The sequence below is a fragment of the Apus apus genome, chromosome 15 (genome assembly GCF_020740795.1).
Source record: "Apus apus isolate bApuApu2 chromosome 15, bApuApu2.pri.cur, whole genome shotgun sequence".
Classification (NCBI taxonomy): domain Eukaryota; kingdom Metazoa; phylum Chordata; class Aves; order Apodiformes; family Apodidae; genus Apus; species Apus apus.
The window spans coordinates 1,075,637-1,091,622 of NC_067296.1; the positions used below are offsets into that span (position 1 = coordinate 1,075,637).

A 15,986-nucleotide genomic window follows, 5' to 3' on the forward strand; every position below is an offset into this window, starting at 1 on the left:
GTGGCCTCCAAGCTCTCCTCCTCCCCAGCCCCAAAAGCTCCTTTTTCTGGGAATGCTGCACTCAAGCTGGTTAACATCCTCAGACCCCCAGCCCAGCAGGGCATCCTGGCAGCAGGGGCTGGGGGGGACCCCAGAGGGGTGCCATCCCCGCTGGTGGACACTGCAGCCCCACCAGCACGAAGCCAGACACTAAGCAGGTCTCTACCAGCTGGAGGAGGCAGAGAACAGGTCCCCACATCTCCCAGCAGGAGCTCTTGCCCCGGGCAGGGGAGGACAGAGGCAGGGGCTGCAGGGCTGCTGCCCCCAGCAGTGCAGAGCAGGGACACTGAAGGCTGTGAAAGGACAGAACAAGCCCTGAGGAGACCCAGGACAGCAGAGGACCTGTCAGGTAGCTCAGCCACCCAAGGATGGGCAGCTATGTAGACCCAGCAGGGATCAAGGTGGCCACCTGTCTTCTCCAGAGCTGCTCCAAGTGCCCAGGATGCTCAGGGAAAAAAAAGCTTCTTAGATGCTCTTGGCTGCTGGGGACATGCTGAGCTTGCAGAGCCATGGCCACTTTGGCCAGATCAGCCACACTGTGGACAGCGTTGAACTCCTCCAGGAGCTTTGCCACTGACTTGCTCTGAAGTGACAAAGTATTTGTGACATCCAGATGTGTAACCCTGCCACACGAGCCTGTGCACTGCCCCCTCACCCACCTGCAACATCTGTTGGAGCATCTTTCACAAAAGCAGCCACCAAGTGTCTGCTGGAATCAAAGGGTCTTCCAAAGGTATTTGGAGGAGCTGCAAAATAGACAAACTCCCCAGTAGCTTTGGAGCTCTACTCAGAGCAAACAGCCATTCCTGGAGCCCAGATTCAGAGCGACATTCAGCCACCCAGTACTCCAACTGACACATGAGGGGATGGAAACCCACCACTTCACAAGTGGGTCCTTCCCTTGGTGACCCTGGCAAGAACCTCTATACTCCATCTGTAGAACTCAAAACCCCCCCAATCCGAAGGCTCAGGAGGTGCTCACAGCTCCTCCTCTTGATCCAACAGCCCTCAAAGATGGGAACAGGGCCCACAGTGTCCTTAAATAAGGGGCAATGAATTCACACTCGACCACAGGAAGTTTCACCTCAACATGAGGAAGAACTTCTTTCCTGTGAGGGTGACAGAGCCCTGGGACAGGCTGCCCAGAGAGGCTGTGGAGTCACCTTCTCTGGAGACTTTCCAGACCTGTCTGGATGCCTTTCTGAGTGACCTGCCCTAGTTTTGGTCCTGCTCTGGCAGGGTGGTTGGACTCAATGATCTTTGGAGGTCCCTTCCAACCCCAACCATTCTGTGATAGATTTTTTCTTTAGTGCTGACTTCATTTTGATAGACACCTTTGTATTAGTGTTGGATCCTGACAGCCCAGGACAAAAGGCACTGTGTGCATTAGCAGGAGAGGGTGCAGGGATGGGCACTGGTCAAAAGGAGACATATAACATCTGAGTGTTTAGGAGGAAAAGGAGTCTGACAGTTGGGAATACATTCTGTGATCCTGTGAAACACGTGGCGTGTGGCATTAACCAACACCATGCAGCCCTTACTGAGCAACCACCTGGATGGCACATGAGCACCACCAGCAGAAACCCTCCCCAGGCAGAACATGACCAAGTGCAGTATTTCTGTTATTCTCAGTTTTGCTGCTCCATGTTCTAACAGGAAATCAACGTGGTATTTTCTGGTTTTAACTCCCTGCCCCTTGTCCAGGAGTGTTTTTGCTGGCTGTGGCAGACACCAACCAGACAGGACCTGTACAATAGTTTCTCCCTTCCCAAGAGAGCTGCTCCACAGATAGTGCAGGATTAGCACAAAGATATGAAATACTCTTCTCAACAGCCTGAGCTGCTCAATGCTCCTGGACAACCCAGACCAAGAACTGGTCCCAAAGGCACAATCTGATGAAATGCCAGAGCTGCAGCTGCAGGGGGGACACCAGGATCCAGCTGATCCATGGTCTGGATGATGATCCTAGAACTAGAAGAGATGATCATTTGGTCAAACAACAGTAAGAACATTAACATGGTTGTGTCAGCTTTCTTAGGCTGAGGAACTTCAGATGAGTCCACCCACATGCAGGTCTGTGTCCTGAGGCAAGTCTGGCCCTACAAGAATCTCAAAACCAAGTAAAACAGGGAGCTTGGACATAATCCTACCAGAGGGCCACACTTTTGGAACGTGGCTAAGTTACTTCAAATCCCACCTTCAACCCCTGATTTTGACATTTAAGTGATCAGCAAAATCTACAGGATTTGATTGAACCACAGAACACAGGCCTGGATCTGCCATCAGGGGCAGAAGTCTCTGCAGGCTTCACAAGCCAGGCTGCAGCAGAGCGATGCACCCTCTGGCCTTGGAATCCAGGAGCTACACCTTGAGAACCCCATTAGGAAGGACAATCTGTTAGCAAACGTTTATTCCCTTGTCCTGTCTGCTGGGGAAACTGAGAGGGGAAGTGATGGAGCCAGAAATGCATCTGAAGGCTCATCAAAACCTGCCTTCCTGCACACACAGCGCCACGTACTTTCTTCTCCAGCACTTGCAGCTCCTCTTCCTCCTGCAGCTCTGCACGGCTCCTGCACAGCTCCTCCCTCTGAGGCAGCTCCTCCCTCACAGTGACCAGGCAGCAGCTACACCAGCCTTGCTGCTGCTGCCCAGAACCACCACAGCATCTTCCAGGGGAACCTCAAGGGCCCAGTGCCCAGGTGCTGTTCTCTTCCAGCACAACCCTCCCAAACCTACCCACTGCTACATGGGCAGAACACATTTCCACCTGAAAACTGTGGAGAAAGGACGTTTATCTCTGCAGGCTGCACGGGACAGCTGAGAGCACTTGTGCTAATGCACCTGGTCTTGGGAACAGTTCAGGGAAAGCTGCTCCTGCAGGTCTCTGCACTCAGAGATGAGCATCCTGGCGTCACACATCTCTCAGCAGGGTCGTCTCACAGACACTTCCAGATCCTGCCCCAGCAGGGGATTTGGACTAAATGATCTTCAGGGGTCCTTCCAACCCCCACCATGCTGGGGTTCTGGGACTGGGGTGCTGGGTTCTGTGCTGGTCCACAGCACCTTCCTGCTGCAACACTCAAGGCTCAGGTGAAATGGATCAGCAAGGAACCAGCTGCCATCACCTCTGCCTGTGCTGGTCATTGAAACAGGGACGTTTCTGAGGAAATGGTGTGAAACTGCTCCATGGGAGGTTCAGGCTGGATATTAGGAAAAACTTCCTCTCAGAAAGAGTGTTGAGGCCTTGGAACAGAATCACAGAATTTTTGGAGTTGGAAGGGACCTTAAAGATCAAGTTCCAACCCCCTGCATGGGCAGGGACACCTCCCACCTGCCCAGGCTGCTCCAAGCCCCATCCAACCTGCCCTTCAACACTGCCAGGGATGGGGCAGCCACAGCTTCCCTGGGCAACCTGGGCCAGGGTCTCACCACCCTCACAGGGAATTTCTGTCTGACCTCTAACCTAAATCTCTCTTCTTTCAGTTAAAACCATTACCCCTCACCCTCTCACTGCAAGCCCCTGTAAAAAGCCCCTCCCCAGCTTTCCTGCAGGCCATTCAGGTACTGAAAGGCCACTAAGAGGTCTCCCTGGAGCCTTCTGTTTCAGACTGAACAGCCCCAGCTCCCTCAGCCTGTCCTCATCAGAGAGCTGCTCCAGCCCTCAGATCATTTTCACTGCCCTCCTCTGGGCACACTCCAACAGCTCCACATCCTTCCTGTGCTGGGGGCTCCAGAGCTGGGTGCAGCACTCCAGGTGAGGTCTCACCAGGGCAGAGCAGAGGGGCAGAATCACCTCTCTCCATCTGCTGGCCACGCTTCTTTGGATACAGCCCAGGATGGAGTGGCCTTCTGGGCTGCAGCTGCACGTTGGTGGCTCATGTCCAGCTCTTGATCCTCTAGTACCCCAGCTCCTTTTCCACAGGGCTGCTCTCAAGTGTGACCTCCCCCAGCCTGTGTTGATACCTCTGGCTTCCCAGATGCAGGACTCTGCACTTGGCTTTGTTGAACCTCATGAGGTTCACCTGGGCCCACTGCTCGAGCTGTCCAAGTCCCTCTGGAACAGGCTGCCCAGGGAGGTGGTGGAGGCACCATCCCTGGAGGTGTTCAAAAACAGGTAGGCATGGTGTTTCATAAGATGGTTTAGTGGTTGAGGGTTGTAGGGTGGATGGTTGGACTTGATGATCTTGAAGGTCTTTTCCAACCTTGATGATTCTATGATTTAAGAATAAAATGTACAAGCTCCTCACTAAAACAATATCCAACATAAACAATAACTGAGTTTACCTGTTAAGAGTATTTATGAGACAGATCTGGAAAACAGTAACTTCCAGACTTGAGGAACAGGGAAGATCTACATTCCTGTCAAACTGCAGTCCATGCATTTCAAAACCATGTGAAGAAAAAAAGTCCAAAATCATTTTCTTGAATGCTCATCAATCAAAACAAAGACTTTACTAAGACTTAACCAACAAAAACCTATTTATTTATTCCAAACACCAAGATACAGAAGTTTTCAAGTTTTGCAAATATTGCTCCAAAGCAGAACTCTATGTACAGCGCCCTCGGGTCCAATAGTGCATCAACAAAGACAAACACACTCATGTATCCACAGTGCAATGTTTGCTCATATCATCAAGGCTCCACGTTGCATCCACCTACCAGTGATTTAAAGAAATTTAAAAAAAAAGTGACTTGCCAGACTGACCTGTTGGCCCAGACTAAGAAATAAAGTGGAAACTTGCAAAAAAGGGACGAAAATGAATCCAGGCAGAGCACAATAGATTCTTCCTGAAGATGAGAAACACTATTTTAAATAAATATTTTCAGTCTTTTGTCTGCAAGGGCTTCCCTAGCTCTACTAGAGGAAACAGCCTCCAGTATTTGTCATTGGATTCACCCATCAGAACCACCTTTTCTCCCAAAGCTGAAGTACTGCCCTGAGCAAAAAATCAACTGGCAAAGTAAAAATGTACAAGGAACACACAAAACAATGGCTTGGGAAGGAGAAGTTCCATCCTGGAGTGAAAAGTCTGCTCAGGAATTTCACTGCTTCCACACCCTGGCACCGTGAGCAGGGCTGACCTGTGAGCAGGGCAGGTTTTACAGCTGGCAACCAGGGAGAACCTCTCTGATCCATCTCCTCTGGAAAGCCCCAAACCCCCCAGCAGGCTGGGCTGGGGGGCTCCTCCCGTGGGCTCTGCCTGGTGCCTGCTCCAGAGCTGCACAGTGCACAGGCATTTGGTGTCATGCAGAGGAATGAGACAAGATATGAGCACTGCTCTCACCTGCAGAGAACAAGGTGATGCTTAAATACCAGGTAAGCTTTATTCCAAGTGTGTTACAGAAAAATCAGGTTATTTTTCTGCTGTACAGAGGTTGTATTTGCTGCATTACCCACTAGTACTAGGAAACTGTGAGACATTTTATTCCCTGAAACAAGCCTTGGCACAAAAGCCTTAGTTACTACCTAAAGTAGCCTAATTTATTTTGTTTTCTTGTTTATTTTGTTATTCACTGTGTGGATACCATAAACTCCTACAATAATATTGGAGATTTCAGTTTACATTATTCTTTGCAGTGTATAAACATCACAGCTTCATATCCAGAATTAACAATTTGCACAGGTATGGGCCTTTCAATTGCAACTGAGTTTAAGTGTCACCCTTTGGTGGTACCACTCCACACAAAATCAATGTCACAAATTCAGCTTTTTAAGGACACTCCCTCACTGCAGAACCATCTTTCACAGTGAACTTAACTCAGCATCATTTGGAAAGAGAAAAAGTCTCAGCCAGTATTTATGGAGATCTGATCTGCAGCCAAAAGACTTTAAGGGTCTCAAATACTTAGAATTCACCAAGGTCTCCAAAGGTAACTGTAAAATGTGACTTGAGCAGAAGCAGCATTTTCACTGTGCTCTCACAAGGTAATATAAACCAGAAAATTAAAACTGGGGTATAAAAAGGGACTCTGAACATACACTGTTTAAGATAATCCACTCACTGTCTGCGAGGACAGCACCTCATGCATAGATCTTGAGACTTTATTTACACCAATAAAAAAAATCAACTGATTCCCAAAACAACACATTCAGAGTTAGGTCTTTACAATGAACACGTTCTGAGGATTGGAAGAGTCTACATTTCAAAAGGTAACTGGAATGGCAGTTATTAACAATGGGTAGAAAACTACCTAAGGGCCAGGACAGACCTTGCTAGAGTCTGAACTCCAGGGGCATCTCCAGTCTCTTCCTGGTGGGACCTCCCAGGGCCACAGTGAGTGTCCCACCAGCTCTGCTGCAGGAGGCACAGGAGGGCCAGACTGAGGAGCTCAAGGATGCACAGAACACAAGGTGAAGGGGCTTCCCCAGTACCGAGTCATGGCAGAGTGAGAGGATAAATATGGAAAACAATCATTTATTTGGAAAATAAGTGCAATCCACCTGTGACCTTCCGCTACATCATTTCATGTAATAGAAGTGGGGCTCAGGCCACTGTTACTTGCAAACCTCCATGTAACAGTTCATAGTTAAGAGCTGCACATTCATACTTAGTAAGTCTGAAACTGTTATAACATTTCCTAATGATTAAATACCATGTGCTATTATGCATAAACCAGAAGGAATAAAACATGACACAAGTCACTTAAACTATGCAAAGTTATTTACAACCTCTGTCGACTAAACATTTTTGGCTCTTAGAACTCTCTGTTCTTCAGTGGCACAATTTTTAGTCAATTGAATTATGAAAGTGTTTATACCGTTTCAATGAGCAACTTGTGAGGAGTGGAAATTTTAAGTATAATTTATCAACCAACATCCAACCTTTGAAGACAACAGCACAACCTCTTCCACATTGTTTTCATTGCTTAATAAACTCGGAATTATGGTGAGAGAAAATAACTTTTTTTTGCTGCTCTTTGAACAGCTCTGCTTCACAAGTCCCTGAAGTCCACCTGCACCACCTGCACCCAGTGTGCTCACTGCAGAGAAGCACACAGAGCTGCTCAGATCTGCTGTCCCAGGTCCACGCTCAGTAACAGTCCCCAGCATTTTCCAGCCTCACGTGGAGCAGCACAGTGCAATCTGCTGCACTTTGCCCAGGTCCGTTATAAGCTGCTTTATACAATGTTTCAGCTGTGGGAGTCGAGCCAGGGGTTCTGGTGGTTCCAGCTCTCCTGTATAATCCAGCCAACTCTCCAACACTGCAAAGAGAACCCAAAACTGTCACAATTCCTGTTCTCAGCAAACAGAGCACCTGAGCTCCCACAGCAGGAATTCTTTACATCTTCTGTCATCATCATCATCCCAGACTGGTTTGGGTTGGGAGGGACCTTGAAGATCATCCAGATCCAACCCCCTGCATGGGCAGGGACACCTCCCACCAGCCCAGGCTGCTCCAAGCCCCATCCAACCTGCCCTTCAACACTGCCAGGGATGGGGCAGCCACAGCTTCCCTGGGCAGCCTGGGCCAGGGTCTCACCACCCTCACAGGGAAGAATTTCTTCCTAATGTCTCATCTCTATCTCTTCCATTACCAGGAAAACAAATTTTAAGAGACATTTAGGCAAAGAAGTTGGAAGAGACAGGAAAGGACACAAGCCTTGTGCATCAAAGAGGCCACCTAGAATAGCCTGGAACAGCCAGGAAGCCCCTGAAGGACAGGGAAGCTCAGGTGCACAGAAGAGCTACAGAAAATTATCAAACCTGGAAGTGGAAAGACATGGAAGATATTCCACTACATCATTTGATGCCAGCATTTAGAGGTGATCTAACTACAACTTTTTCTACATAATTCTGCTCAGCTTTCATTTGATCTGTGTTTTAAAACCCAATCCCCCAACATCAGCAGCATGTCTGCTTTCATCAGTAAATATGACACAGCAACACTCATCTCTCTGCAGGTCTGCACAAGTAAAATCCCAGTTCACATGTTTTGAACAAACACTTCAGTTGAATACAGTTAATTTTTGAAGCAGACAGATGTTACCTACCATCTAGCTCCTTCTCAATGAAATCCATTCTGTGTATGACTTCATCTTGCAGAGATTCCACATGGGCTAGAAGATTAAGCTGCCACTGCAGCTGTGAGTTCACAACTCCTTCTTTCTCTTTTTCCAGCAATTTCATTTCAATTGCTTCCTCTGAAGAGACTTTCTTGGAGACAGACTCTCTTACCTAGCAGAAAGACAAATATTTATGACAATGAAACTGAACTGGTGAGCCAGACTGTCTGGGTCCTTACAGCTCCCCAAACTAATTGTTCATCTCATCTCAGGCTGGTGGAGGATGAAGCCAGAGAGGAGAGATCACACAGAGACATCAGAGCAGTTTGGGAGAGGATCTGAGAACAGACATGATTTTACAGGTATTCTGCTAAGACTTATTCTTTGCACTTCACAGCATCAGATTTTCAAAAGATAACATCTAGACAGGACTGCTCTTAGTCTGGGCATCCTGGGGAACATTACAGCCAGTTTTAACATGACAGTCATCACCTGAAAAGCGAATTATTTTGCAGCAAGAAGGGATTTTTCTGGAAGGAATCTAATCCAAATTCTACTAAGATCTTCACTGAAATATCTAGGAAAAATAACCCATTACCACCACACAGAAACCTTGACTGGACTGTCAGTAGTGCTGACTCCCCTACTTTTTCCATCATTCTGCTGAAATATGACAGGATTTAGAAAAAGGTCCCTACGTAACTGAGGAAGGAAACACATACTTTTATGGGGAACAAAGTAACCTCAACTGATTTGATAGAGAAGTTGAACCTAAATTAAAGCTTACATCTGCAAGAAGCAAAAGCTAAACCACCTTTCAGTCTAAGGAAGGAAAGTCAGTATTTCCCAGAGGTTAATCTTTGTCAGGCAATATTTCATATGACTCAGCACCAACTACCAGAAGCAAAATTTTTCCACTGGAGCGTAGAAAGAAAAGCTTCTGATAGACCTGATGGAGCTGAAAATGAGAACCAAGAGCTGAAAAGATGAAACTAGAGTGGTCCAGAGGGAAGAAGAGACAAGACTATTCAATGGTGATCAATCTTAAAAATCAGGAAAGGTAGCTACTTATTTTTTTCCCCACCATGAAAGAAACATGATGGAAAGAGCTGCCTGAAGAACCTGAAATGAATTTAGTTAATAAAACTATTAAAAGAAACATAAGAACAAGATGTAAATGACTAAAAGTTGGAATGTCAGTGTATTTGGTACTATCACACATGCTTGCCCTGTTCCCAATGTTCACCATTTCCCACAGAAATGTTAAGCAGCAACAGACCATAAGGATGTTCCACAGACTGTGCAGATGATCCAGAAACCCTCTTCAACCTAGATTTTTAAAAATTATTTGAAATAGAGGAATTCATCATGTCTGTAATTTTAATTTGCATCAGCAACTTAAGCCTAACAGTATAGGTAAAAAACTAACCAGAAATACACAAACTCAACCCTATTAAGCAGGGCTGAGCTCTGCAGTTGCAGGCAGACACACCCTGTAAGCAGTGGGGGTTATTTCAGTACAAATACCTTGGAGTAATTGTGTTTGGATTCGTTTTCCATCTTGCATATTTCTCGGTCCAGATTCCAGCCAAACCTCTCTGACAGGGCATCATCCCCATTCTCCCTTATTCTGTTCACTCCATCATCCATGGCTGAACCTCTTGTCTCCACCACCAGTCTCTGCTCTATGGCAGGGTAATAAGCCCGAGGCTTCTGGTAACAGTGTTCACTTGTGATGTAGGATTCCTCCACAGAGGGGATGGTTGAGGGTTTCTCAACTGTCCCATTCCAAGTTCTATAACCTGCTGTCTCCTCTTTGCAACAGTTTTCCTCAATGTGAATGATGTGTTTGGTGTGAATTTTTTCATCCACTGTAATGTGCTTCCATGGATGGCACCAAAGCTTTAGGTCAGGATGTTCTTTATTTCTGTTCAAACATCAAAAAAAAAGTAAAAGATCCAAAGTTAAACTTCGAAGTGACTGAACAAACTATCCTATTGCATTAATAAAGTATGCAATGATATTTGAACCATTACATGCTTTAGTCATCATCATGAGTAAAAAAATACCCAAATATTCTGAAGTAATCTTGGCTTATAAGCCAAGTGTTGGCACTAAGAACAAAACTGATTATTAAGTTTCAAATAGCTATATACAACTTTTCACCAATGTTGCCCTAGAAGGAGCATTTTCTGTCAATATTTGCAATTTATTAACAGCAGAGACTCATTTTCACAGGGATATTTTTAGTAGGATTTCAAACAGGTGAGTCAAGTACACTGAGGCTAAAGTAAGATTTTAACAATTTTCAACACCAGTAAAACAAAAAGACCCCTTCAAACCACTTAGTATCAAACTTTAGCCTGCAGTTCCCCAGAATAAACTTTAAATTTCAATCCATTGATCCTTTATAACTCTCTAACAACAAGAACAGCTGGGGCCTCTGGGGGTGGTCATGTAGGACTTCTTTATGATTTCCTTTAAAAGTTTTAACTTTCCTTTAAATGTCAAGATGCTGAGCAAACTCTGCTGCCTGGTACACCAACATGCCACAGTCCCCCCAACTGCTTCTTACCAAGTCCCTTATTGTTTTCAATGACTAGTACATTATTCATTCCAGCAGCAGGGAAACTACAGGTGTCAGATTCTTACACAGATTGAACAAACAAATTCAGAGTGAGCCTCGTGACTGACCCTGTTCTTCCCCATGTCTGTAGGCATTCAAGCAGCAGTGAAATGGAGAGCAAAGCAGAACCCATCTGCTGACCTTCAAAGGGGGCAGCAGAACCAAATCCTGCCCCTAAAGCCCCTGCTGGGAAGGGAGGGGCTCTGCCCCAGCCCCACTCTGCCTCCTTGCAAACCAGGGCAGATGCAATTCCTCCATTAAGCTGATCTGGCTTTTCTGGATGTTAGCCAAACCACTCAGCAAAATGTGACCATTTAACTTCCAAAGCAACTGCTTTCTAATCTGCTCTACAGTAGCTGAGGGCTCCTCAGTGTCTGTCAGAGGAAACTCCAGTTCATACAGCTGCCCAGGACGTGCTCAGGCAGCTCTGAACAAGCACCTCGACCTCCAGGAACTGTGTCCATGACAGCCTTGGTGAGCAAGCCTGCAGGCAGGCCCAGGACAGTGAAAGCCCAGTGTTTGTTCACCAAAGCTTTCTATTCCAGCTCCACTGATAAAAAGAGAAAAGGGGTAACTTTACAGAAGAGAGAAAATTTGAAGATGATGCACCAGCTACAGAGGGATGAAAATTCCAACACTTAATACTCCAGCAACCTGTGACCTATTGCCTTCTCAAGGCTGGCTCTCTCCCATGGCACCAAAGCTGCCACTAGCACCTCTGACCCTTTGCCACATCCTTGAAATACTGAGCAACGCTCTCCTAAGAATTTCAGGGAGCTGTGAAGCCACATCCTCTCCCCTAGATGAGAGCTCTGCACCAACAATGGAAGAATTCTTTAAATCCTTTCATTTACTTAACGATGAAGGAAACAGGGGCTACAGCTTTTAACAAGACAATCCTAATGACCACACCTCATCTTTAATTAAACCAGGTTATCCCATCAGCTTCAGGATGGGAGAGAGAAGGAACAAAGTCTGGAACAAGCATCACATTCTAGCCCAGAGCTCCACATCCCAGTGCCAGGCAACCCCCAGTGTGCTCTACAACTGGGAAGTCACAATCTCCAGTTTTGCTATTCAGGAAAAGGCTTAAAGAGTGGCCTAAAAACTGATGTTCCACCCTCTCCAAAGATGAAGTAAGTTACCTTAAGGACCTGACTGGAGGATACCATAATGGAAAAGGAAAACTTTTTATTAAAATGCTACTCTTTTGCTTTAAGCATTATTCCACTGTTCAAGCACTTCAGGTACTGCCACGAGCCCTACTGCATCACCATGGACTAAATTTAAGGGAAAAGTTCTAAAGAAGGCTGGAAACACTAACAGCTCTGCTTTCCAAATAGCTGCTGCTGTGCAACTTACAACTAAAAATTTACAAATATGGATTTCAATCAATTTATAACAGCTCGAGTGGAGTTGGAGATTTTTTGTAATCAGAACCCAAAGACAACTTTAAACAGGACAGGATGCAGATAACTTGGTTTCTACAGTTACTAAAGAACATGGGTTTATATAGAGATACATGTCTGTGAAAATCTTTGCTGCAGTTGCTGAAGGTGCAAATGCTCTCCCACTACAACACAGCAACACGTTCTGCTAAATGAAGCACATAATCCAGAAAAGAAGCACAAAAATAAGTCTGAATTCCTAGTTACTTTTTCATTACTTGAAATCTAGGTCAGGTTGAGAACATGCCAACTGATACTGAAATACTGCTTACTGTAATATGCTCATCTTCAGCTGCAGTCCATGCAGTACTTCTATCACTCTCTGCACATCGCCAAGAAGCTGGTGAGTGGCTACAATCTTCTTGGCATTCTGGTGGGAATAATTTTCTTCCAAAAACGCCAAGCCATGCATGTGACCACTACTTAACCACTCCTTCTCATACCAGTACTTTAAGCTGGACCTCTGACCTAAAGCAACAGAAACGAGTGTGTTAAAATAAAGCATTAAGTACAGCACATCAACATTACTGGTAGCAATTCTGATTATCTCAAAGTCTTGCAACAGCTTATTTTTCTTATCAACATTAGCAATAAAGATCCTGTAATAACAGACAAAACCCCAACGACATGAAGAACTTCAAGTGGGAAGTGAGATAACCTCAGTCAAAAACCTCTGCCCAACTGTAAAAAGCATTCAGACCCCAAATTCAATGGCAGGACATCCACAAGAGGTAACTGCAGCTGATGCACAGAGAAAAGTGTATTTTTAGCAGGATGTCACACTGTCTAGTAACCATGGTGATAACTAAAGCTACACTTTGAATCCAGCTCTCTGTAGACAGAAAAATGCAGCAAAAGGCAGTGAACTTCCCATCTCCAGCAGCCTTGTTTTTAGGCACCAAACATGTTTTAAAACATTCAAAAGTAAATGTTAAAGGAATCAGTTATGAGGTTCTGATGGAGAACTTGCCTAAGTCAGGCTATTAATAACAGTAATTCTAGCTTAGGAGGTTGGAATGTCAAAAACAGCTGAAATGATGTTAAATGTGATAAATGCATCAGTAAAAGTAACTCAAACAGCCAAGCAAAATGGTTTTAGCAGAAAAAGAGGAATTTGAGATGCTTGCTGAACTGCAAAAGCACAAACAAAAAAAATCCAAGCAAAAAACCCAAGAAAAGCCCCCACCCCCCCTGTAAAATGTATTTTACAACAGACGTTCTCAGAGGACAGCTCAGCACCCTGAGAACCACCACAGCATTCACCAGTCACTGGCCTAAATACAGCCCAGTCAGTGAATCTACAAAACCAGAGATAGTATTTGAGCATAGACTCCATGATCTGCACAAGAGTCTCCAATGCAAGCAGGTTAGTCAGAAGTTTCAGCAATTCAGGAGAAGCTAAAGAAGAATAAAAAAGCATTAGCAGGCAGCAGGGTAAGAACATGGGACTGCACCATGTGTATGAAGTTGCACCACTGCCTGTGCTTTTAACTTGGGCATAAGGAAGACAAGTCTTTGGAAGCTGCACTGAGAACTGGGCAGAGACTGGTCACAGGTATTGATATGCTTTTGGGTGGCAGTTACAGAATGGCAGCAGAATAGTTTCTGTACCATGCCCTGTATGAACACCCGTGAGCATAAGAGCACCTTCCATCCTAAGCACTAGTGCTTTGCCTCAGGGAAGGAGGGAAAGCAAAGGGGTGTGTCTGTAAGCATCCCAGGCACTGGGCTGGACAAGACAATACTCCATGTGTTGAAGCAAGACCTCCAAGAACTCTCAAACAGAACCCAGAACAGGGAAGAATGAATTTTTGAGGTTGTAACAGCCAATTCTTCAGGCAGATCTGCTGCACCAAGCAACAAACCTTCTAGGTATGGCCAGAAACACGTTGGAGACATTCCTGACATACCTGTGTTAACACCTACACATTTATTTTTGTGCCAGAGAAGCTACCATCTGTGTCAGAAAATGAAGTTCAAGACACAAGAAAAAAAATGGTGAATTTGAGAGCTCCACGGTCATCTTCACAACACCCAGATGATCCACACAAAGCCCATCCATGGCACTGTTTACTCAAGGGTGCACCTGGAGAACTTTCAGTGATCTCTTTTGAGGTATTTAAGAGAAGACAAGAACCAACAAAGTATGTTCTCCATGGCTTGAATGAATCTGTCACACTGTAAGCACCTTGATGATATTTAAACAAGGGTAAATGTTAACAAAACAACAGTTGGTACAGGTTTTGGGCATAATTTCACTACATTTACTTTTTTCAAGCATATGGGGGGTTGTTGCAACTCCCAGCACTAAACTGGGAAAGCTCCTAACTAACAATTTGCTGAATGGCCATGCCCAGTTTTAAGAGCAACTTCTTTGCAGATTCATAAAGCTTATTTAGCTCATTTCAAGCTAACAGCAGATTCACTGACATTGAGAAGCCAATTTTGCAGTCAAAACATTGAATATGTTTTCCAAAACAGAGATTAAAAACAGCCCAAATGAATAAAGATGTATGCTTCACTATCATCACAGCAGTATTTAATAAAAGTGATTAATGAAGCAAATGAAACTTTAGTCGTAAACAGGTTTTACCAAAAAGCATTCTAAGTTTCTTACTAAATGCAAATAGTTTAAGTGTGATGGCACAATTTCAGTCTGTATGTGCATGACAGTTAAATTTAGATCTAACTCAAATTGACACAAATCAAAGTAAAATAGCTTGAAAATAGAGGGCTAAAGGATGCAAGATACAGTAAAGAAACCAAACAACTTAAATAATCGTTGAAGTATTTTACTACTTAGATATCAGAATGTCAAGCATGTCTTCCTTGCTAGGAGCACAATGTTAGGTCACCAATACAGAAATCATTAAGCTACCACAGACTTGGCAGTTTTAAACAGCCAGAAGTGGAGGTCACAATCCAAACACATATCTGCACCAGAAAGGCCTTGTGATTAGGCAGAGATTTCATTTTCTCATAATTTATGAGCACAGACTTCAGCTCAAACCTCATCCATTTCCACATTCTGTAATTCATCAAGTAGGAAGTCAGAAAAGTGTAATTTTACCTGCTGTAAGATGGATTAAGACATTTTATCATGTATACTTAGGAGTAGAGAATGGATTGCTTAACCAACTCTGACAGCATTACCCAAGATCATTTATATTTGTGTTTCTATACAGGGATTGCAAGTGCCTTTCCATAACAGGCACCAGCTGGAAACCAGTGAGCCTCTTGCTGACCTATCTGAAGGAATGAACAAGCCTGGTCCTGTTGGGAGGAAAGCTGCAGCCACATCTCATATGATGTGTCCATAGGGAGTCCTTGCTTCAGTTTCCTGAGTGCTTTTAAATTCATTTTCCATGGCCAGACAGTGCAATCCTTATCACTGGGAGCCATGTGACAGATGGTCAGCAGAGTTAAACCATTCATTTCCATTCCTGTCCCCCTGCAATTCCACATCAGCTCAGGTACATTCACATTAATTAAACTTTTCTGTATCTACAACTGAACTCAAATACCTAAAATGACAGACACATCTAAGAGAGAAAAAAAAAAGTTTAATTCTTGCAATATATATATATTTATATCTCTATAAAAATACTAATAAAGTTACTATACATATATAAGAAGGCTCTGTAACCTTAAATTTCTGTACCTGGAGGATCTTGGCAAATATAGCAGGTATATTTCTCAGGTACATTATCTTCCAGCAAACCCATACAGACTCCATGCTGCCAGCACAGACACTCTTCACACTGTTTAAAGTCAAGAAGTGCACATCAACAGAAATGTAGCCTGCAGGAGCTCAGTAAGATTACCTCCACTAAGAGGCAAATAACCTACATATTTTTAAACAAAAACGT

The 15,986-nt window shown here is 44.6% G+C and overlaps 1 protein-coding gene across 8 annotated transcripts in view; it reads right to left on the reverse strand.

Annotated features, from left to right (window-relative positions):
• Positions 1-4,500: 4,500 nt before the first annotated feature.
• The window catches only part of PHF20 (PHD finger protein 20), a 72,366-nt gene continuing 60,880 nt past the window's right edge, over positions 4,501-15,986 (reverse strand). For all 8 annotated transcript variants that reach the window (XM_051633471.1, XM_051633470.1, XM_051633466.1 and 5 more), the window contains 5 exons: positions 15,779-15,878; positions 12,390-12,585; positions 9,571-9,970; positions 8,032-8,215; positions 4,501-7,242 (listed from right to left, as the gene is read on the reverse strand). In XM_051633471.1, coding sequence (XP_051489431.1) covers positions 7,100-7,242; positions 8,032-8,215; positions 9,571-9,970; positions 12,390-12,585; positions 15,779-15,878 — 1,023 coding nt within the window. In that variant the 3' untranslated portion in view covers positions 4,501-7,099. The remainder of the gene's footprint in view (positions 7,243-8,031; positions 8,216-9,570; positions 9,971-12,389; positions 12,586-15,778; positions 15,879-15,986) is intronic.